The 23,776-nt window shown below is 44.7% G+C and overlaps 1 protein-coding gene across 2 annotated transcripts in view; it reads right to left on the reverse strand.

Annotated features, from left to right (window-relative positions):
* LOC120927171 overlaps positions 1-23,776 on the reverse strand; it is a 45,923-nt gene that overhangs the window by 3,563 nt on the left and 18,584 nt on the right. For both annotated transcript variants that reach the window (XM_040337658.1, XM_040337657.1), the window contains exon 5: positions 3,964-4,064. In XM_040337658.1, the coding sequence (XP_040193592.1) occupies positions 3,964-4,064 (101 nt within the window). The remainder of the gene's footprint in view (positions 1-3,963; positions 4,065-23,776) is intronic.

The raw sequence follows: 23,776 nt of genomic DNA on the forward strand, positions 1-23,776 counted from the left end.
TGGTGCGTCTGGTGGCAGACGCCCCCTAGCGTCTTCCCCTGAGAGATGATCTTCTGTTGCAGGGTCCGATCTTCCACCCTGCTTTACAGTCACTGGCTTTAGCGGCGTGGCTGAAGGACCGAGGCCTATTGGGCTCGGTGGTCTCTACCGTGCTGCGTGCACGGAAGTCTACCTCACGTAGGATTTACCATCATACGTGGAAGGCCTACATCTCTATGTGTGAGGAGATAAAATGGCACCCTCGTACATACGTGGTGTACAGGATTCTGCTGTTTTTTACAGCAGGGAGTGGATCAGGCTCTCGCCTTAAGTACGGTTAGGAGTCAGATTTCTGCTCTGGCTGTTTACTTTCAGTGACCCTTGGCGTCGCACTCCTTGGTGCGTACGTTTGTTCAGGGGGTCTGGCATGGGGCCCCTCCGGTTCGCCCTCCACTACCCCCATGGGACTTGAATTTAGTCCTTTCGGTGCTTCAGGATGCTCCCTTTGAGGACATTCGGGAGGTTTTTTGTTGACTGTCACAAAAGGTGATTTTTTTTCTGGTAGCAATTACCTCGATCAGATGAGTGTCTGTCTGAACTGGCGGCCTTGTCTTGCAAGGCTCCCTACTTGGTCATCCATAAGGATGAGGTGGTGCTGCGGCTGCAGCCGTCTCTTCTCCCCAAGGTCGTTCCAACTTTTCACATTAATGTGGACATTGTTCTTCCATCCTTATGTCCTCAGCCGAAATACCAGGTGGAGACCACTTTACATCCTCTGGATGTGGTTCGGGCCCTACGAGTGTACTTATCTGCTACGATTCCGTTCCGGAAGCCGGACTCACTGTTGGCTGGTCCTACAAGAGGGCCTGGCAGTCTCGTCATCCACCATTTCTAGGTGGATCCGACGGATTGTGCTTCAGGCCTATGCCCTGAAGGGGCGGGCGTCTCCCTTTTGGGTTACGGCGCATTCGACCAGGACCTCTTGGGCTTTCCGGCATCATGCCTCTGTGTTACAGGGGTGGTGAGGCAGCGACCTGGTCGTCGATCCACACTTTTTCAAAGTTTTACAAGGTGGCTGTGTGTGCATCTTCTGATGCCTCCTTTGGCCGTAGTTTATGATTGGAGTTCCTCCATTGAGCAACTCCGGTTTTGTTTGGAGTGTAACCTGGTTTGCTGTGTTGTTTTCCCACCCCTCAAAATTTTTGGACACTGCTTGGGGACGTCCCTACTGTCAAATGATGCTGTGTCTGTCCATGAACGGAAGAGAAAATCGGATTTTTGTACTCACAGTAAAATCAATTTCTCTGAGTTAATGGGTGGACACAGCACCCACCCCTCCTTTGTTTGTACTGCTTGTTACGAACTGAGGCTGCTAGAGCAGTGTGTGGGTTATACCCGGGGGGCCACGCCCCCTGGGAGGAGCTGCACTGAGGAATGTGTTGTTAACACTTAAAGTGATTTTTTTCTGCCTAAACTCTCCTAAAGGAAGCTGATATAACCCTACTGTCAAAGAATGCTGTGTCCGTCCATGAAATGGATTTTACGGTGAGTACAAAATCCTATTTTTTGCGATTCGGCACTGCGTCGCTTTAACTGACAATTGCTCGGTCGTGCGACGTGGCTCCCAAACAAAATTGGCATCCTTTTTTTCCCACAAATAGAGCTTTCTTTTGGTGGTATTTGATCACATCTGCGGTTTTTATTTTTTGCGCTATAAACAAAAATAGAGTGACAATTTAAACATTTTTTTTTTATATTTTTTACTTTTTGCTGTAATAAATATCCCCCCAAAAATATATAAAAACACGATTTTTTTTCCTTAGTTTAGGCCAGGGGTCTCCAAACTGCGGCCCTAGGGCCAGATGTGGCCCTTTGCGAGCCTTTATGCGGCCCTTGGGGCACTATTTCTCCAACAAGCAGTATTTTTCCCACTGATAACAACAAGAGGGCACTATTTCTTCTACTAATATCAATGATGGGATACTATTCCTCCTACTGATGGGGGCCCTACTCATCCTACTGATAGGGGCCCTACTCGTCCTACTGACCACCAACCCTGAGGCCACATTTATTCTCACTGGAGCTGGGTCCAGGACATTTTCTGCCCCCCGCTGGCCACAATCCGGCCCTCCTTGAAGTTTAAAGGACAATAAAGTGGCCCTTTGTTTGAAAAGTTTGGAGACCCCTGGTTTAGGCCGATACGTATTCTACATATTTAAAAAAAAAAAAAAATCACAATAAGCGTTTGATTAGTTTGTGCAAAAGTTATACCGTCTACAAAATAGGGGGTAGTTTTATGTCATTTTTATTAATATATATATATATATATTTTTTTTTTTACTAGTAATCGCGGTGATCTGCGATTTTTATCGGTACTGCGACCTTAGGGCGGACACTTCGGACAGCTTTTTGGGACCATTGGCATTTTTTTATAGTGAACAGTGCTATAAAAATGCATTGATTACTATACAAATGTCACTGGAAGGGAAGGGGTTAACATTGGGGGGCAAGGAAGGGGTTAATTATGTTCCCTAGGTGTGTTCTAACTGAAGGGGGGGTGGGACTGGGACTGACTAGGGTAAATGACAGATCGCTGTTCATACATTCAGTCATTTCTCCCCCTGAAAGGACCGGGAGTTGTGCGTTTACACACACAGCTCCTGGTTCTCGCTCTGTAACGAGCGATCGCGGGTGCCGGCGGTGATCGCGCCCACCCCTAGTGGCTGAAATGTGAAATCACGTTATATTACGTGATTTTGCGCAGCCGAGCCCACCTGCCGCTGTAAAACTGCGGCGGCTAGTGGTTAAGGGGAAACGTGTAAATGTGTTGGAATGGCCTAGTCAAAGCCCAGACCTCAATCCAATAGAAAATCTGTGGTCAGACTTAAAGATTGCTGTTCACAAGCGCAAACCATCCAACTTGAAGGAGCTGGAGCAGTTTTGCAAGGAGGAATGGGCAAAAATCCTGTGGTAAGATGTGGAAAGCTCATAGAGACTTATACAAAGCAATTTGGAGCTGTGATAGCCGCAAAAGGTGGCTCTACAAAGTATTGACTTTAGGGGGGTAAATAGTTGTGCACATTGAAAAAAAAGAAATAAAAAATGTTCAAAGTTGTGGGCATGTTCTGTAAATTAAATTATGCAAATCCTCAAACAATCCATGTTAATTCCAGGTTGTGAGGCAACAAAACACGAAAAATGCTAAGGGGGTGAATACTTTTGCAAGGCACTGTGGGGCAGATCCACATACATCTGCGCTGGGCGAAGCGTATGTCAGATACGCTACGCCGCTGTGACTTACTTGGCTTTGGTTTGAATCCTTAATGAATTTGCACGGTAAGTTATGGCGGCGTAATGTATCTCTCGCGGCGTAAGGGCGCGGAATTCAAAATCGGCGGGTAGGGGGCGTGTTTCATTTAAATGAAGCGTGTCCCCGCGCCGAACGAACTGCGCATGCGCCGTCCATAAAAACCTCCCAGGGTGCATTGCGCCAAATGACGTCGCAAGGACGTCATTGTTTTCGACGTGAATGTAAATGGCGTCCAGCCCCATTCACGGACGACTTACGCAAACGACATAAAATTTTCAAAATTATACGCGGGAACGACGGCCATACTTAACATTGAGTACGCCACCATATAGCAGCTTTAACTATACGCCGGAAAAAGCTGAACGAAAACTACGTAAAAAATGCAACGGCTGCGCATACGTTCGTGGATCGTTGGAAATAGCTAATTTGCATACTCGACGCGGAATACGACGGAAACGCCACCTAGCGGCCGGCGAAAAATTGCACCTAAGATCCGACGACGTACTAAGGCGTACGCCTGTCGGATCTAACCCAGATGCCATTGTATCTTGTTTTGTGGATACCAAAACAAAGATACGATGCGCAAAATTTAAAAATTACGCAGCATATCAGGAGATATGCCGGCGTAATTTCTTTGAGGATCTGCCCCTGTATGTCTACCTTACAAAACTTACCAGATGACCTCTTATAGTGGCTGAAGATGACAACGCACAACACCATACTTAGAAAAAGGATCCACCGCATGATATTCCATGGTTTGTGCCTGTGACGACTCCTGCAAAAATAAATAAAAAACAGAAATTTCTCAAATTATTGGCAATTAAACCTCCCAGCTAGTTCATAAGAAATTAAAACTTTAAATTAAAGTACAAGTCAAAAACGCAGATAAGAGAAAGAGGGGAAATTCATCCAATGGGGACAGCACGAAAAAAAAAAAACATTTAAATTACAGTCTAAACCTTCCCCATTCAATTCCAATAAACATGTCTGTTAGAGTTTCACCTAAATTTGAATTCCAGGCAGATATAAAATACAGTGCCTTTAAAAAGTATTCATACCCTTTGAAATTTTCCACATTTTGTCATGTTACAACCAAAAACATAAATGTATTTTATGTGATAGACCAACACAAAGTGGCACATAATTGTGAACAGGAAGGAAAATGATAAATGGTTTTCAAAATGATTTACAAATAAATATCTGAAGTGTGGCGTGCATTTGTATTCAGCCCCTTTACTCTACTACAGCCTAACTAATATCTAGTGAAACCAATTGTCTTCGAGACCCTAATTAATAAATAGAGTTCACCTGTGTGTAATTTAATCTCAGTATAAATACAGCTGTTTTGTGAAGCCCTCAAAGGTTTGTTAGAGAACCTTAGTGAACAAACAGCATCACAAAGGCCAAGGAACACACCAGACAGGTCAGGAATAAAGTTGTGGAGAAGTTGAAAGCAGGGTTAGCTTTTAACAATTGCTGCTAAAATATCCCACTGGGTTTTTTAGCAGCAAAAAGAGTCAATAGATTTTGGTTTATAAAATAAACAGGTTCTTTTATTTGCAAAACTTTTTAAATTTTCTCGCACAAAAAGTTCAAATATGAGCTCTGGTTTGTGTAGATTCAGCAAGACAACTGGAATTGACGGAAACAATATGCATCAAGGAGTGGTGTATCTGTAAGTAGTATTTACACCATATGATACAAAAAAATATCCCAAGCTTTGAACATCTCACAGAGCACTGTTCAATCCATCATCTGAAAATGGAAAGATTATGGCACAACTGTAAACCTAACAAGACATGACCGTCCACCTAAACTGACAGGCTGGACAAGGAGAGCATTAAATTGTAGAAACAGCCAAGAGGCCCATGGCAACTCTGGAGGAGCTGCAGTGATCCACAGCACAGGTGGGAGAATCTATTCAAAAGACAATTATTAGTTGTGCACTCCACAAATCTGGCCTTTATGGAAGAGTGGCAAGAAGAAAGCCCTAAGAAGTCCTGTTTGCAATAATCCATGTGGGGGACACAGCAATCGTGAAAGATGAACCAGATCAATTTACCTTTTTGGCTTAAAAGCAAAACGCTCCATTGATCAGGCTGCATTCATGGCACATGTGAGGCTGCATTCATGGGACACGTGGGACTGCACCCAAGACACGTGAGGCTGCATCCAAGACACGTGAGGCTGCATTCATGGAAATGGTGAGGCTGCATTCATGGAAATGGTGAGGCTGCATTCATGGAAATGGTGAGGCTGCATTCATGGCAATGGTAATGCTGCATTAATTGCAATGGTAAGGCTGCATTGATTGCAATGGTAAAGCTGCATTCATGGCAATGGTGAGGCTGCATTCATGGCAATGGTAAGGCTGCATTGATTGCAATGGTAAGGCTGCATTAATGGCAATGGTGAGGCTGCAGATGGGCACTGATTAGGTTGCATTGATGGACACTGACCCTTATTTTGCTTCACAGTTCTTCATTTACATATTTTTTCCTGAAATCCACATAACACGCCGGAGCTCATCCTTCGTCCTGAGCGGTGCTCGGGGATTCATTGGGAGCCACAAAAGATATATATATATCCAAAGCTTCACCACACAAGAATTATTTGTGGGCAGTGTATTAGTGCTTGGACGAACACACTTATGCCGTGTACACACGGTCTAAATTTCCAACAACAAATGTTCGATGTGAGCTTGTTGTCGGAAAATCCAACCGTGTGTATGCTCCATCAGAACATTTGCTGTCAGAATTTCCGACAAAAAAAAATTGAGAGCTGGTTTTCAAATTTTCCGCCAAACAAAAGTTGTTGTCGGAAATTCCGACCGTGTGTACACAATTCAACGCACAAAAATTCTACGCATGCTCTGAATCAATTTGACACATGCTCTGAATCATTGAACTTATTTTTTCTCGACTCGTCATAGTGTTGTACGTCACTGCGTTCTTGACGTTCGCAATTTCCGGCAACATTTGTGTGACCGTGTGTATGCAAGACAAGTTTGAGCGAACATCCATGAGAAAAAAATCCACGGTTTTGATGTCGGAATGTCCGATCGTGTACGCGGCATTAGACCAAATATTAATGGTTCAAAGAATGTTTGGCAAAATGGTCGACCTTCACGCATGTTCACTTCATCAAATCTGGCCCTCTTTGAATAAAGTTTGGACGACCTCCTTCTTTTTCAGATGATGGATTGAACAATGCTCTGTGAGATGTTAAAAGCTTGGGATATTTTTTTATAACCTAACCCAGCTTTAAACTTCCCCACAACTTTATCCGTGTTCCTTGGCCTTCATGATGCTGTTAGCTCACAAAGGTTCTCTAACAAACCTATGAGGGCTTTACAGAACAGCTGTATTTATACTGAGCTTAAGGACCGCCTCCTGCACATATACGTCGGCAGAATGGCACGGCTGGGCACAAGCACGTACCTGTACGTCCTCCTTAACCACTTGACCACTGGGCACGAAAACCCCCTTAACCTCCCTGGCGGTAAACCCGAGCGTGACTCGGGGTTGGTTTTCAATGCTAAGATCGGTATCCCCGAGTCACGCTCGGGGTGGACGTGCAGCGGCGCGGCTTACCTTTCGCTGGATCCACAGTTACTCACCTTGTCCCTGGATCCAGCGATGCCACCCCGCTGTGTGAGTGTTAAATGCAAGGGGGCAAGGGGAAGAGGTGACAGAGATAGAACAGTGAGGACATAATGGACATATGCCTCTAACACGTATCATGCAATGTGTCAAAAACCTCTTCCTCTCCAGGCGTTGCTTCCAAAATATTCAGACATTAATTCCTTCATTATACGATGTTTTATTCTTCCAACGATTATGACAGCTAGACAGTTTATGCTTACATTGTTACGTTGTTACAGACATCATGGCAGGTAGGCATCACAAAGTTACAGAAGGAGGAAATAGATGTTACATCTTCTCTGCTGGAAAGAGCCCCTTATGATCTTTCTCCTGGGTGAGGGTCCCATCCCCACCCTGAGGCTTCCGTAGGCTTCCGTAGGGCCGGGATGACCCTCGAGATTCCTAACTTACTATGCTCAAACCTGTATACTTATACAAGTTTTACAGCTAACTAAGCACAATTGGCTCGTTTCCAAAGAAGGTTGCGATGAGCTCTAACGCCCAGTATATTTAACTAACATCTCCAACCTCCTTCTTGACGTAGACTTTCAAGAATAGATGTGGCCTACAACAGATGTAACTGACCTTGTTTGCCCTCAAAGCTACCATGTCTAAACCAAATGATTCAGAGACCTTTAAAACATAATATCAATAAATTTAAAATCTAACAGTGAGCGAGCGGGACCTCCTCGCTCGATTCACAGTGTCCCCGCGTGCCGCCGATCTCCGTTCCCTGCGACGTTACGACGCACGGGAGCGGAGAACGGCGCCAAATTCAAAAAAGTAAACAAACACTTTACATACAGTATACTGTAATCTTATAGATTACAGTACTGTATGTAAAAAATACACACACCCCTTGTCCCTAGTGGTCTGCCCAGTGCCCTACATGTACTTTTATAAAAAATAAAAAATTTAATTTCTGCCTAAAAACTGTAGATTGTCCAAAATTGTCCCTTTATGTCAAAAATGGTTTTAGATCAGCTAGAAAACAGCGATAATAAATTATAATCACTTGCAGAAATGTGCGATAGCGATTTGTGGGGAAATTTGTCATAAAAAAAAAAAATGACAGCGACAATTCTGCAACTGAGCACATTTCAGTGATTTTGAGTTGATTACATTATTGAATAATTTTTATTATAATTATATTATTATTTGTTATAATTATTTATAATTATTTATTATATTATAATTTATAATTTTGTTTTAAAAAAAAAATCATACCCGGGATGCCTACAAGACTCTTGCTTGGTCAGATTTAAGTGAGTTATTTCTAAAAATTAAAGGCCTACAGTATAAAACGCCAAATTTCCTTGCAAAATAATTGTACCGCTTTTGGTACGTAATTCCAGACAGAATCATACCGCCAGGGAGGTTAATCACCAGACCAATTTTCAGCTTTCGGTGCTCTCACAATTTGAATGACAATTACTCAGTCAAACAACATTGTACCCGTCTGAAATTTTTGTCCTTTTTTTCACACAAATAGAGCTTTCTTTTGGTGGTATTTGATCACCTCTGCGGTTTTTATTTTTTGCGCTATAAAAGAAAAAACCTGAAAATTCAGTAAAAATAAAAAAAAAATTATAGTTTCTGTCATATTAGCGGGTTATTTCTCACACACAGCATATGCATACCACAAATTACACCCCAAAACACATTCTGCTATTCCTCCCGAGTATGGCGATACCACATGTGTGAGACTTTTACACAGCGTGGCCACATACAGAGGCCCAACATGCAGGGAGCACCATCAGGCGTTCTGGAGCCAATTCTGACATTCCTCTCCTACATGTAAAAATCATCATTTATTTGCTAAAAAATTACATAAAACCCCAAAACATTATATATGCTTTTTTTCAAAGACCCTAGAGAATACAATGGCGGTTGTTGCAACTTTTTATCTTGCACGGTATTTTCGCAGCAATTTTTTGAACGCGTGTTTTAAAAAAAAAACTGTCTTGTGCTTAAAAAAAAAACCCCAGTAAAGTTAGCCCAATGTTTTTGCATACTATGAAAGATGAAGTTACGCTGAGTAAATAGATACCCAACATGTCACCCTTCAAAATTGCACACGCTCGTGGAATTGCGCCAAACTTCGCTACTTAAAAATCCCCATAGGCGACGTATTGCAGAGTATGGGGGGGGGGGTATTGCAGAGTATGGGGGGGTTTGGCAGAGTATGGGGGGGGGTTGGCAGAGTATGGGGGGTTATTGCAGAGTATGGGGGGGTATAGCAGAGTATGGGGGGGGTATAGCAGAGTATGGGGGGTATAGCAGAGTATGGGGGGTATTGCAGCAGTATGGGGGGTATGGCAGCAGTATGGGGGGTATTGCAGCAGTATGGGGGGTATGGCAGCAGTATGGGGGGTATGGCAGCAGTATGGGGGGTATTGCAGCAGTATGGGGGGTATGGCAGCAGTATGGGGGGTATTGCAGCAGTATGGGGGGGTATTGCAGAGTATTGCGCAGGGATGGATGGCTGGATCTGTGACTGCAATTGTCACAGATCCAGCCACAGTGCTGCTGCTGCTGCCACCCGCTTCCCCCCTCCCCTCTCACACTGTACCGAACGGTACAGAGAGGAGAGGGAGGAACCGGCGTCATTACATGACGCCGGTTTGTTTACAAGTGATCGCGCCGTCATTTGACGGCGCGATCACGTGGTAAGGAGCCGCTTCCATTGGCTCCTTACCGCGATCCTTGTTGCTGCGGGTCCCGTGGACCCGGCGAGCGACGGTGATCGCGTGTGCGCGCCCGCTCGGGCGCGCAGGTCTGATTCTCTGGAAGGTCGTATATTGACGCCCTCCCAGAGTAAGGGAACCGCCTTGTAGCCGTATTTCGGCTATAGGGCGGTTACCAAGTGGTTAAGTGCCCAGCCGTGGGTCGCGGGCCCGCGACCCGGTCCGAAGCTCCGTGACCGCGGCCCTGATCGCCGCTGGAGTCCCGCGATCGGTCCCCGGAGCTGAAGAACGAGGAGAGCTGTGTGTAAACACAGCTTACCCGTTCTTCACTGTGGCGCTGTCATTGATCGTGTGTTCCCTGATATAGGGAAACACGATCAATGATGTCACACGTCCACCCCCGCCCCCCTACAGTTAGAAACACATATGAGGTCACACTTAACCCCTTCAGCGCCCCCTAGTGGTTAACTCCCAAACTGCAATTGTCATTTTCACAGTAAACAATGCATTTTTATAGCATTTTTTGCTGTGAAAATTACAATTGTCCCAAAAATGTGTCAAAATTGTCCGATGTGTCCACCATAATGTCGCCATTAGTAGTAAAAAAAATATTTTTTTATAAAAATGCAATAAAACTATCCCCTATTTTGTAAACACTATACATTTTGCGCAAACCAATCGATAAACGCTTATTGCGATTTTTTTACCAAAAATAGGTAGAAGAATACGTACGGGCCTAAACTGAGCAAAAAAACGTTTTTTTTATATATTTTTGGGGGATATTTATTATAGCAAAAAGGAAAAAATATTGCATTTTTTTCAAAATTGGCGCTCTATTTTTATTTATAGCGCAACAAATAAAAACTGCAGAGGTGATCAAATACCACCAAAAGAAAGCTCTATTTGTGGGGAAAAAAGGACGCCAATTTTGTTTGGAAACCACATCGCACGACCGCGCAATTGTCAGTTAAAGCGACGCAGTGCCGAATCGCAAAAACTGTCTGGGTCCTGCATTTTGGTCCGAGTCTTAAGTGGTTAAATTAGACACAATTGGACTCTATTTATTAATTAGATGACTTCTGAAGGCAATTGGTTCCACTAGATTTTAGTTACATGTATCAGAGTATAGGGGGCTAAATGCAAATGCACCCCACACTTTTCAGATATTTATTTGTAAAAAAATGTTGTATCTGCCACTTTGTGTTGGTTTATCACACACAATCCCAATAAAATACATTTACGTTTTTAGTTGTAACATGGCAAAATTTTGAAAATTTTAAGGGGTATGAATACTTTTTCAAGGCACTGTACATTGTGACATTTATTTTTGTGATTTAACCACTTAAGGACCAAGCCTCTGCAACCACAATGGCCCCAAAATGGTGTCAAAAGTGTCCGATGTTTCCGCCATGATGTTGCAGTCACAATAAAAATCGTTGATCGCTACCATTACTAGTAAAAAAAAAAAATATTAATAAAAATGCCATAAAACTATCTCCTATTTTGTAGACGCTATAACTTTTTCGCAAAGCAATCAATACACGCTTATTGTGATTCTTTTTACCAAAAATATGTAGAATACATATTGGCCTAAACTGAGGGGAAATTATTTTTTTTATATATTTTTGGGGAATATTTATTATAGCAAAAAGTAAAAAATATAGATTTTTTTTTTTAAATTGTCGCTCCATTTTTTGTTTATAGCGCAAAAATAAAAACCGCAGAGGTGATCAAATACCACCAAAAGAAAGCTCTATTTGTGGGAAAAAAAGGACGTCCATTTTGTTTGGGAGCCACATCGCACGACCGCGCGATTGTCGGTTAAAGCGACAAAGTGCCGAATCGCAAAAAGTGGCCTGGTCTTTGGCCAACCAAATGGTCAGGGGCTTAAGAGCATTGTTCGAAAGTGAAGTTTTGACGTCGCTTCCGCCCTACAGTGGTATGGAGATGGGTGGGGCCATCTTCTCCTCACTCATCTCCAGGCCACTGACGTAAGAGGATCCGATTGCCTCCGACAGCTATGGTAAGCACCAGAGAGCGGCGAGAGGTGGGGCCCACTCCCGCCGCCGATTAAAAGAGATCTTTCGGCGTATCCTCCGCAGAGACCACTTTTATCTGAAAGAGGACTGCCCGCTCTTGAAGAGAGTACCAGGGTTATGGTAGCTAGCTGCTACCATAGCAACGGTATTCCTCTTCAAAGTAGCGACGTATAATGACGGCGGGCGGTCCGTAAGTGGTTAAGCAGTGTCAGCACCAGAATTTTACTTGGTGTCAACGACTTGCAGTACCTGTATCAGGGCGGGTGCTACCACTAGGCAGCCGCCTAGGGCGCCTGGCTGCTGGTAACTATCAAGCAGGCAGCCGCTCTGGAGATTGGACAGCACCCGCACCCCACCCGCATCCTGACATGTGTCCGTTTCACCACTGGAGGCTGGAGGTGAGGCTGGACAGCACCCCCCACCCCCCCATATGGAGGCCGCTTTGCATCCTGACATGTGTCCATTTAACCACTGGAGGCGAGGCTGGACAGCACCCCCCTGAGGAGGGCGCTCTCCTGGCCTGTACTGGCAGTGTCACTGGAGCAGAGTAACTCATGGGCTGCGCTCTAGGCTTGGGGATAGATGGAGCCTGGAGGAGGCACTGACTGAGGCAGGCACAGAGTTTAATATTGGTGCGAGCGAGGAGCACCAAGCACAGAGTCATGTCGTTGAATACAAGTTTGCTGAGCCAAAAACCATCACCTGTCGCTCGCTGCGATATGAAATTGTATTATCACATGCAATTTGCAAATGTGTATATGTATATAGTGACTGATCTGCCAAATGCCAGATGAGGCTGCATTTGATGGGTGCTGGTGAGGCTGCATTTGATGGGTGCTGGTGAGGCTGCATTTGGGATGGGTGCTGGTGAGGCTGCATTTGATGGGTGCTGGTGAGGCTGCATTTGATGGGTGCTGGTGAGGCTGCATATGATGGGTGCTGGTGAAGCTGCATATGATGGGTGCTGGTGAAGCTGCATATGATGGGTGCTGGTGAGGCTACATATGATAGGCACAGGTGAGACAGTATTTGATGGGTGCTGGTGAGGCAACATTGATTGGCACTAGTGAGGCTGAATTGATTGGCACTGATGAAACTGCATTTTATGGGCACAGATGAGCCGGGGGGGGGGGGGGGGGGGGGGAATTAGGTTTCGCCTAGGATGTCAAAAATCCTTGCAATGAGTCAATAAAGAGAGAGTGGGGGTCGGGGCTGAGCCACGGTTTATGTGTCTTATGGACGCATAGAGCAAAGCTCAGGAGGCTTTTTTAGTTTGTTTTCGGAAATGTGAAAATATGAAAATGTAACATTTCGGGAATTTGGACATTTCAGAAATTCGAAGTTAGGAAATTCAAAATTTTGGAAATTCAAAATTTAGGGAATTAGAAAATTTGAAATTCGAATTTCCGAATATCTAATGCCGCGTACACACGGCCGGACTTTCCAACGGGAAATTATAAAATTTGGAAATTCGAAAATCCGTAAATAAAAATGAAAATCGTAAAATTCGAAAGAATGAAAATCCAAAAACCCAAAAATCCGAAATAACAAACTAATAATAACATAACTATTACTAACTATCAAATTATAGGTATTGGAATTTCCTTTCAAATTTGGCCGTTAGTGAACATAACGAATACAAATTTATCTGAAGTTCCGAATTATCTGAAATAACAAATGCCGCATCTAAATGAATGGAAGGTAACCATCTAATAATAATAAATAATAATAATAATAAAAACTTTTTATTATTATTATTATTTATTATTAATGTGTTCTATTCCATTTGTTTAGATGTGGCATTCAATATTTCAGATAATTTGTAACTTCAGATAAATTTGTATTTATTACATTTACTATCAGCCAAATTTGAAAGGAAATTCCAATTCCTAGAATTTAAAAGTTTTTATTAGTTAGTTATTATTTAAAATTTTACTGATTTTCCTAATTTTTTTCAAATTTTCGAAAATTCAAAAATCGGAAATTTGAAAATTCGGAAATTCCAAAATTTGAAAATTCAGGATTCCAAAATTCGGAATTCAAAAATCCAAAAATGTGAAAATCCAGAATTCCTCACTGGTCCCCGCTCTCTCCTGGAAACAGTGTGTTTCCGAGAAGACAGCGGGGGGGGGGGGGGGCGGTAAGTGGCGTGACTCCCACGGGAGTCTATGCGCAGAAGTGGGTGCAAATACCTGTATTAGACAAGTATCTGCACCCCCTTCCCCCTGAAAGGTGCTGTCATGGATATGCAATAATGTCTGGCAGCTTACCTGCCTCCATGTGTTCATTAGAGGCCTGACTCTTTTCCTGGCTTTCTTTTATCACCTTCCTCCCTGTATGGCTCCACCCCAGGCCATCCCAGGAAGCCTATATTAACCACTGCACTGCTAGTCTGCTTTGCTGTTCAACCTTTGTTTGTAGCTTGAGTTTCTGTCTGCTGTGTTAAGTTTACCTTCCTGTGTACCGATTTTGGCTCGTATCTGACCACTCCTGCTTGCCGGTTTCCCTGACCTTTTGCCTGTCACTCGGTTACCCTTGTCTGCCTGTTGCCCTGACCTTGGCTTACCCATCACTATCGCTTGTCCTGGTTGCTGCTTCCCCTCTCTCCCTGCGGAGCATGACCTAGGGGACCCCAGGGGTCGCGACCTGGATCCAGCTGCAGCAAAGGCCATCCTCACCACCAGAGGCTCTGGTGACCACCAAGCTGGGTCTTAGGCTGCATTCACACCTGAACGCGGCATATTGTACCGCGATTTGCCGCGACAAATTGCGGCGTTTTGTCCCGCGATTTGCCGCGACAAAACGCGTCATTTTTTAGCCTAAAATACGCCGGAGGGGTGATTGAACATTGTCGGCTATGCCGAATGCCGAAGCCACCTGAAGAAAAGGGTCCGGGACTTGTTTTGAGCTTCAGGCTACAGCGTTTCGGCGTGGAGATGTGAACCATCTCCATAGCCGACAATGTTAAATCACCCCTCCAGCGTATTTCAGGCTGCAATAGCATTAGACTCCGCGCCCTGGGGAATCTTGGGCTCACGCTTCCTCTCTGTTTGCAGCAGTCAGCTATAGGGTTCACTACCCTGTGGTGCATCCCTGACCCTAACGGGATGCACTTGTCATCTGGCCACAGGTGACCTGACAGGTGCCAAATGTGACACTGGAGGGGGGGGAGGGTTCCGAAAAGCGGAAGTTCCACTTTTGGGTGGAACTCTGCTTTAACCACAATGATGATTTTCATACGGTCTAGGTATATTTCGGCTTGGTTCACACTGCTGCGACAAGTCGTACAACTTTGGCTGCAACTTTTCCCTTCCAACTTGGATGTGATTTAAGAGCCTGTACAAGGGCTAAAATCGCACTCATGGCAAAGCCAAAGTAGTGCAGGAACCCTTTCTAAAGTCCCAGAGGCGATTCAGTTTGCATGTGTTGCGCTATATAAGTTTCTCACTCACTAAAGTCAGAGCGACTTGTGTAGTATCAGTTAATATGGCTCTCATAGGAAAAAATAGAATTTGACAAGTCATGCGACTTGGGTTCTCACAAGTTTGATCCCATGTAACTAGTGTTGTTGCTACCTCATCCCTTGAAACCCAGACACATATTAATTACACAGGTTCTTTGGCTGATTAAGGTGGTAAATAACCACTTCATTACCAGGCACGTACACGCCCTTCCTGCCCAAGCCAGTTATCAGCTTTCAGCGCTGTCGCTGTTTAAATGACAAATACGCAGAATGTTTATCATTTTCTTATAAATATATATCAATAGAGATTTTTTTTGGGTGGTATTTGATCACCTCTGCGTTTTTTATTTTTTACTAAACAAATAAAAAAAGACAGAAAATTTCGAAAAAAAAAAAGTTTTTCTTTTGTTTCTGTTATAAAATTTTGTAAATACAGTGGAACCTCGGATTACAAGCATAATCTGTTCCAGTAGAATGCTTGTAATCCATAGTACTCGCATATAAAAGTGAGTTTCCCCATTGAAGTCAATGGAAACGAAAATAATTTGTTCCTCACTGACTTCAATGGCATTCAATACCGCATGCCGCCAGAGGTGGGGGGGGGGCCAGCAGTCACCAGCGCCCTTAACAACCAGGGAATAGCTGGTTGTTAAGAAGCCAGAAGACGGCAGGCATCGGCGTCCTTAACTGCATAAAGGGAATAGTGAATTGAAATTTTTAGTATTGCATGTGATATTTGGAAAAATGTGTCACGACTCATATATTGCATGTTATAACCGCCACCAGAGACCACTGTATTTTATACAGTTAATCTCCTGTAAAAGCCTTCCTTGTGTAGACAGGCAAAAGCCCCAAGGCTCTAGGCTATATATTTTTTTTTTAAATCAAATACACGTTTATTGAGAGAACAACATATGTACAAAAAACACACAGTACAGTACATACATTGTTTGTACACAGGAAAAGTACACCTCTTATGCAAAGACACTTAACCACGTACATCGTCCACATTGGTAATGTAGATCTGGTGGTACATCTAAGGCCTCGTACACACGACCGGATCTATCCGCTGGAATTGATCCGCGGATCAGTTCCAGCGGACAAATCCAGTCGTCTGTACGGCCTAGCGGATATTTATCCGCGTAGATTATCCGCAGAGATTCCGGTTGAAGCACCTTCCAAACAGAGGAAGTATTTCAAACACCTCAAAAAGGAGCGTCCCAATTTTCCCCTCTTGGGTGAACTTGGAGAAATGATCACTGATGAGTGGACTGCCACAGAAAGGAAGAACTCGTTGCTTTCTAAAGTAGCAAAAATGTATCCATTCAAAAGTGAGGAGGTAAAACATGTAGAATCTGCTCCTTTGGTTGACGCCGCTTTAATGAGGTTGGTAAAGCATGTTACTCTGCCTCTGGAAGATACCGTTTCCTTTAAAGGTGGTTTGGATAGGAAGATTGATACAGATCTCAAACGCATATATATTACAGTAGGTATGGCGTGCAAACCAGCTTTGGCCCTTGCAGCCCTGTCCAAGGCAATGGAGGCCTGGACAGATGAAGTTGACTCTACCTTGTCAAATCTGTCTGAACATATGGTCAGAGACTTGCCAGTCCATGAACTAAGATTGGCGTCTGCCTTTCTAGGTGAAGCTACCATTGATATTATCCGCTTAGTGGCACGGGTCATGCTCTCTTCGGTCACAGCTAAACACGCCCTATGGCTTCGTCCTTGGGTAGCTGACCCAGCCTCTAAACAGGCATGGTGTAGAATTCTTTTTCAGGGGTCTTCCCTGTTTGGGAATAAACTCGACAGCGCTATCACCCGTGCCACAGGTGGTAAGTCGGGGTTCCTTCCCCAGGATCGTCGTGCCTTTAGTCAAAGAAGATTTTTTCCCAGACAAGATCAGGATCGTTCGAGATATGCTTGTTGGTACAAACCTGGTAGAGAATTCAGGAAGAACTGGAGGAGAAACCAGCCCTCTAGTCAGAAGCCCACAAAAGGGGCTGCTTCTGGTGGTCGTGACGCCCCTAAGTCTTTTTTATATAGGGTCGGCTCAGACGGAACAAGTTGGAGCTCGGCTTCTGCAATTCCGGCATGTCTGGGCAGCCTCGATAAAATATTTTTGGACGGTCAAAACAGTATCCTCAGGTCACTCCTGGACGTTTGTCAACCCACCTATACTTCAGTTTGTTCCTACAATTCTGCCTTGCTCAGAAGAGAAAAAACAAGTTCTTCTAACATACACAAACACTCTCTTATCCCAGGGCGCCACCATACAGGTGCCAACAGCAGAAAAATTTCAAGGGATGTACTCTCCCCTGTTCATGGTTCTTAAAAAGACCGACTCCTGGAGGCCAGTGATAGACCTGACACATCTAAATACCTTTATCAAAAAGGAAAAGTTCAAAATGTAGTCATTACTCACAATACGCCAGACGATTCTACCGGGCGATTGGCTTGTATCAATCAATCTGAATCTGCTGAATGTCCCAATAGCAGTAGAGTTTCCCGTTCGATCTTACAACATCGCCTCGCGTATTTTCGAAGCTCTTACTGGCTGTCGTAGCTTTAATCAGAACGAAAGGTATTCGTCTACACCACTATCTGGATGATCTGCTATTACTTTCACAAAGCAGGGAGCAACTATTGATACATCGGGCCCAGGTCATCCATACTCTGACCAAGTTCGGTTGGCTTCTAAATAGAGAGAAGAGTCATCTAGAACCCACACAGTCTCTAGTCTTCCTCGGTGCCCAATTCAATACGGTTCAGAGTACCATCTCCTTACCCTTGGAAAAAATCCCAGTAGTTCGGGACAGAATTTGTCTAGCATTGGAATCTCCTTTCCTCAAAGCCTCACTTTGTCTCAAAATAGTAGGCACCATGGTGTCCAGGATTCCCATGGTAAGATGGGCACAGTGGAGAATGCGTCCCTTCCAGAAAGGTTTTCTCCAACAATGGGATCCGAGATCTCGGAATCATTTGATACGGATAACCTCGTCGATGTGGGAAAATCTTCTCTGGTGGCTTCTGCGGAATAACCTCATCAACTGTCTCTCTATAGCCTCTGTCTCCTGGATCACAATTACATCCGACACCAGCAGCAGGGGCTGGGGTGCTCTTTGCCTGAAGGAAGTAGCTCAAGGGAAGTGGGACTTTCCGTCCCGGAAGGTAGTATCCAATGTCCTGGAACTCCGTGCAGCCTTCTGTGCCCTTCAAACCTTCATTCATCTAATAAAGGGGTCGTCAGTCCTTCTAAGAATGGACAATACGACAGCTGTGTCGTACATAAAGAGACAAGGAGGCACTCGCAGTCTGTTCCTACTGAGGGAGGTAGATCCGATCATGTCATGGGCGCAGACACATCTGACAGATCTGACAGCTGTTTATCTCCCCGGAGCTCATAATCTACAGGCAGATTTCCTCTCGAGAACGTCACTCGACAACAACGAGTGGTCTCTCCACAGCAAAGTTTTCAATTGGATCCTGTCACTGGGATTCGTACCGGAAGTGGACCTGTTTGCATCTCCATGCAACTTCAAGCTGGAGAAGTTTTACACGAGAAATCGCTGTCCCCAAGCTTTCGGGGTGGATGCTCTAACAGATCAGTGGAAGTTCCACAGAGCCTATGCCTTTCCCCCAGTTCCGGTCGTTCTCCGGTTCCTGTCGAGACTCAGGTGGGAGGAGGTCGAGATAGTGGCGATAATTCCTTACTGACCCAACAGACCATGGTTTGCGTTGCTGTTCCAACTGAGCTTCCGGGATCCATTTTTGCTCCCAACCAGACCAGACCTCTTGTTGCAAGGAGCGACCCCTCACCCATGTCCGACCCATCTACATCTGATGGCCTGGAAAGGCTGGAAGCATTAGGTTGCCCAAGCCAAGCAATCTCTACTTTGTTAAATGCTAGGAGAACAAGCACCAACAAGGTCTATCAAAAAATATGGTCTAAGTTCTCGGACTACACCTCTTCCATGAACGGTTCTCCTAAAGATCCCAGAGTTCAAGATGTTTTAGGTTTTCTTCAGACGGGGCTTGATCTACCCTTATTAGTCAGCTCCTTGAGGGTTCAAGTTTCAGCAATCTCTTCCTTCACAGGAATATCCTGGGCTAGACACACCCTTGTCAGGCAATTCTTTAAAGGAGCTATGAGGCTGAGACCTCTAAGGAAACCGAGGTTCTCCAAGTGGGATCTCCCACTGGTCTTGGACTTTTTCTCAGAAAGTCGACATTCGGATCATCTATCTATCAAGGATCTCTCCCTAAAGGTTGTCTTTCTTGTTGCCATAACATCGGCTAAGAGGGTTTCTTAAATTGGTTCTCTAGGATCCAAAGAACCATTCCTTACTTTCTTCCCAGACCGTGTTGATCCCGCTGCTGCGATCCAAGCCAAAGGTAACATCAATTTTTCATGAGAACCAAGAAATTGTCCTCCCCACCTTTCGGTCCTCTGAGAACTCTAATGTTCATACTCTGGATGTCGAGGAAGTCCTAAAACAATATTTGTAGGCTACAGCGTCCTTCCGCCAATCTGTTTGTTTCTTTTCATGGGAAAAACAAAGGAATGCGTGCTTCCTCCAGAACCATTGCAGCATGGATCGTCCAAGCTATCCCAAGGGCTTATAAGGCGAAAGGGTTGGCTCCTCCTGAAGCGGTAACCGCTCACTTTACTTGGAGCATTTCCACATCATGGGCGGCTGCCCGACATGTTTCCCCTGAAGTGATTTGCAAAGCGGCCTCATGGTCGTCATTGAACACATTTATGACGCACTACTGCGTAGAACCGGCTTCTTTATCGTCGGTTAATTTTGGTTTACATGTTTTATCTGTTGACAATGTCAATTAAATCCCTTTCTTTAACCAGCAATTGCCCACCCGGGTGTGTATGGCTAGTCATTTCCCACACGTAGGCTGCCATGGAGTCTGTCAGGGAAAATTTATATGAAATACTTACCATAATTTTCCTTTCCTGATGGACTCCATGGCAGCAGGAGTTCCCTCCCTTTGCTGGAGTAGGCTATATTATGGAACACAGTCTATGGTGAGAAGCAAAGCTTTATGGGAGTAGGGTCCTATGAGGTATGAGAGGCGGGATTAACCAACACGTAGGCTGCCATGGAGTCCATCAGGAAAGGAAAATTACGGTAAGTATTTCATATAAATTTTCCCTTTTCTGGGCATCAAATGAATTCCTAAACCCCATCCAAGTTATAATCCCTCAATAAAAACACAAAACAAAACTAATGGACTGTTCATTGTCTTGGAGTGTCTTGTAAGTGAATTCCGGGCTGGGCAGGGTGACAGGTGGACTACAATCAGGCCCGTTGCAACAAGGCAAGCAAACCAAGCAATTGCTTGGGGCCCCAAGCAGGGCCCTTGCCGCGCTTCCTATAAATGCTGCAGCCTCCTGAGCGCTCTATAGAGAGCCACAGGCTCCCCCCTCCCTATGTTCTTTTTACTCCCCCTCCCTATGTTTTTTTGACTCCCCCCATGTTCTTTTTACCCCCCCCCCCTACCGTACCGCGGTACAGGAGATTTAGTTTCCTGTTCCCGGCCGGACTGACAGGAAGTGCACACTGAGTGCTTACTTCCTGTCAGTCCGGCTGGGAACAGGAAACAGAATCTCCTGCCGCGCGGTACGGTGGGGGGGGGGGATTAAAAAAAACATGGGGGGAGTAAAAAAAACATAGGAAGAGGGAGGGGGGAGTAAAAAGAACATAGGGAGGGGGGAGTAAGAAGGACACAGGAAGGGGGAGCTTAAACTGTATCGCTATGCTGTGGTTCCTGTAGGCTTTGCGTGTTGGGCTCCTGCAAACTATCTTCTGCTCTACCTGTACCTATGTATGGGCTGTCATTTGGAGAGCTGGAGGAAGATTCAATGGCCTTCTTGTAGATCACTGTGAGTGAATGATGCGGATGGAGGCTTGCACAGCTACGTTGAGTTTAAATGTGACAGCATCTGGGGGGAGAAGAACAAAACCTCCCTTCTGTCACTGGGGGGTGACTAAATAGGGTGTAACATAGTGCAAAAGATTAATTTAGCCTTTAAAGTGGTTGTAAACCCTTTTTTTCCCTAGCTTGTGCCGTTATCGTGCGCATAGGCGGGAGTGACTTCACGCGGCTCCGGCGGATCAGAGTCGGAGTTCACAGCCCAGAAGAGGGGCGAGAAGATGGACGCAGCCTACACAGGGGACAGCGCTGGATTCTTTTGCAGGTACGTGTCACATAATGGGCTAGTATGCTATGCATACTAGCCCATTATGCTTTTAATTTGCAGGCAGTTTATTGTATAGGCCCATGCTCTTAGCAGTGCATCCAATCCAGGATGCTTCTTCTATCATGGACAGGAAGGACCTTATTTAAAGGCAACTTGCCACTGCTTTCATCTTGAGTCTCTCCAGCTTGAATCCTGTAAATTGTTACCAATTCCACGATGCTAAATTCTCTCCCTGGGCAAGGTCTCTTTAAGAGCCAGGCCTTATACTGTTCCAATACCACTTATCCCAGGATATGGTAATTACCAGGAGACAGTTTTACCACTGCTCCTATACTGCTTATCCCGGGACAGGACATTAGAAAGTCCTACAACTGCTCCATTAGCGCTCATCCCAGATCAGGGCATTGCCAGGGGCAAGTCCTACCACTGCTCTAATACTGCTCATCCCAGGGTAGGACATTGCTGGAATAAAGTCCTACCAAAGCCCCTCATCTAAGTACAGTTCATTACCAAAAGAAAGTCCTATCACTGCTCCAATATCGCTCACTTGTGGACAGGACATTACCAAGAGAAAGTCTTACCACTGCTAAAATACCACTCACCTCAGGACAGCGCATTACAAGCAGGGTTGCCAACCGCCGGTAAATTTACTGACAGTTTGTAAAAATCTGTGATTTTTTTTTTTACAACTGCCAGTAAATATCAGGGGCTGATAATTTCATGCTGTGTTGACTTTTTAAGTGTAAATCAAGCAAATTTGTATTCTTTCCCAGCGTTCGCTGGGAAAGCATAGAGATGACTGGTGACCAGATGGTCACCAGTCATCTCTATGATCGTCGGAGGTCCGGGCGCGATGTTATGACGTCACGCCCGGTACCCGGAAGTAAACAAAGCCGCAATCGCGGCTGTCGGCATTAGATCAGTGAATTTTTTTCACCGATTTAATGCTTGTAAGCCTGAAGGAGAGATGTGGGGTCAATAAGAGGACCTGTCACAGTGATTCCTATTACAAGGGATGTTTACATTCCTTGTAATAGGAAATAAAAGTAATCAACAAAAAAAAATAAATGTAAAATATAGTGTTAAAATTAAGTAAAATAAAATTACAACATTTTTTTTTTTTTAAAACGCCCCTGTCCCCGGTAGCTCGCGCTTAGAAGTGAACTTGCATGCAAGTCCTGCCCACATATGTAAACGCCCTTCAAACCCCACATGTGAGGTATCGTCGCGTGCATTAGAGCGTGTGCAACAATTCTAGCACTAGACCTTCTCTGTAACTCAAATAGTAACCTGTAAAAAAAAAATTAAGCGGTACTTAAAAATCTCCATAGGTGACGAAGTTTGGTGCCATTCCATGAGTGCGTGCAATATTAAAGTGTGACATGTTAGGTATCTATTTACTCGGCGTAACATCTTTCACATTATACAAAATGTTATTTTGTTATTTTTTTAGCCATGAAACCGTTTTTTTTCCCAAAAAAAGGCATTTGAACAATTATTGCGCAAATACCGTGCGAGGAAAAAAAGTTGCAGTGACCGCCATTTTATTCCCTAGGGTGTCTGCTAAAAAAAAATATATAATGTTTGGGGGTTCTGATTATTTTTCTAGGGAAAATTGTGATTTTTACATGAAGGAGAAAAGTGGCAAAATAGGCCCGGATGTCAAGTGGTTAAAGGAACACTAAAGGCAATTTTTTTTTTTTTTTAAATAACAAACATGTTATACTTGCCTCCACTGTGCAGCTCGTTTTGCACAGAGTGTCCCCTAACCCTGTCTTCTGGGATCCCTCGGCGGCTGTCTCGGCTCCTCCTCGCAAAAGCTTTCCACCTTCATGCGAGCGAGCAAGCATGGTGGAATGCTTTTGCGAGCGCGCTCCCGTGATACAGCGGCGGGCATAGCCGCCGACTGTATCACTCGGCCCCGCCCCCCGGCGCGCCGTGTCATCCGCTACGATTGACAGCAGCGCCAGCCAATGGCTGCACTGCTATCAATCCGTCCAGCCTAGCCAATCAACGGCCAGGCTGGGAACCGAAGAGGATCACATGGACGCGCGCGGGACTTTCGAGGGGTCAGGTAAGTAAAACGGGGGTTCGGGGGGGGGGGCGGGTTCCGTCGGATGTTTTTTCACCTTAATGCATAGGATGCATTAAGGTGAAAAAACATTTACCTTTACAACCCCTTTAAAGTAAAGTAAGTTCACCTTTTCACAATTTTTTTTAAAGATGCACTAACTCCCCCCGGTCCCGCTGCAGTTGTCACCATGGGTGATTAGCTATCGCTGACCACAAAGGCGGTACAGTGGTTCAGAGATTTGAAAGCCCAGCTATTCTTCTCCTCCTTCTCTTAGGCTTTGGGTATGGATCAGAGCAATTCCTACCGTGTTTCCCCGAAAATAAGACTGGGTCTTATATTAATTCTGGCTACAAAAAAACACAC

This window comes from Rana temporaria, chromosome 2, assembly GCF_905171775.1.
Source record: "Rana temporaria chromosome 2, aRanTem1.1, whole genome shotgun sequence".
NCBI classification, from domain to species: domain Eukaryota; kingdom Metazoa; phylum Chordata; class Amphibia; order Anura; family Ranidae; genus Rana; species Rana temporaria.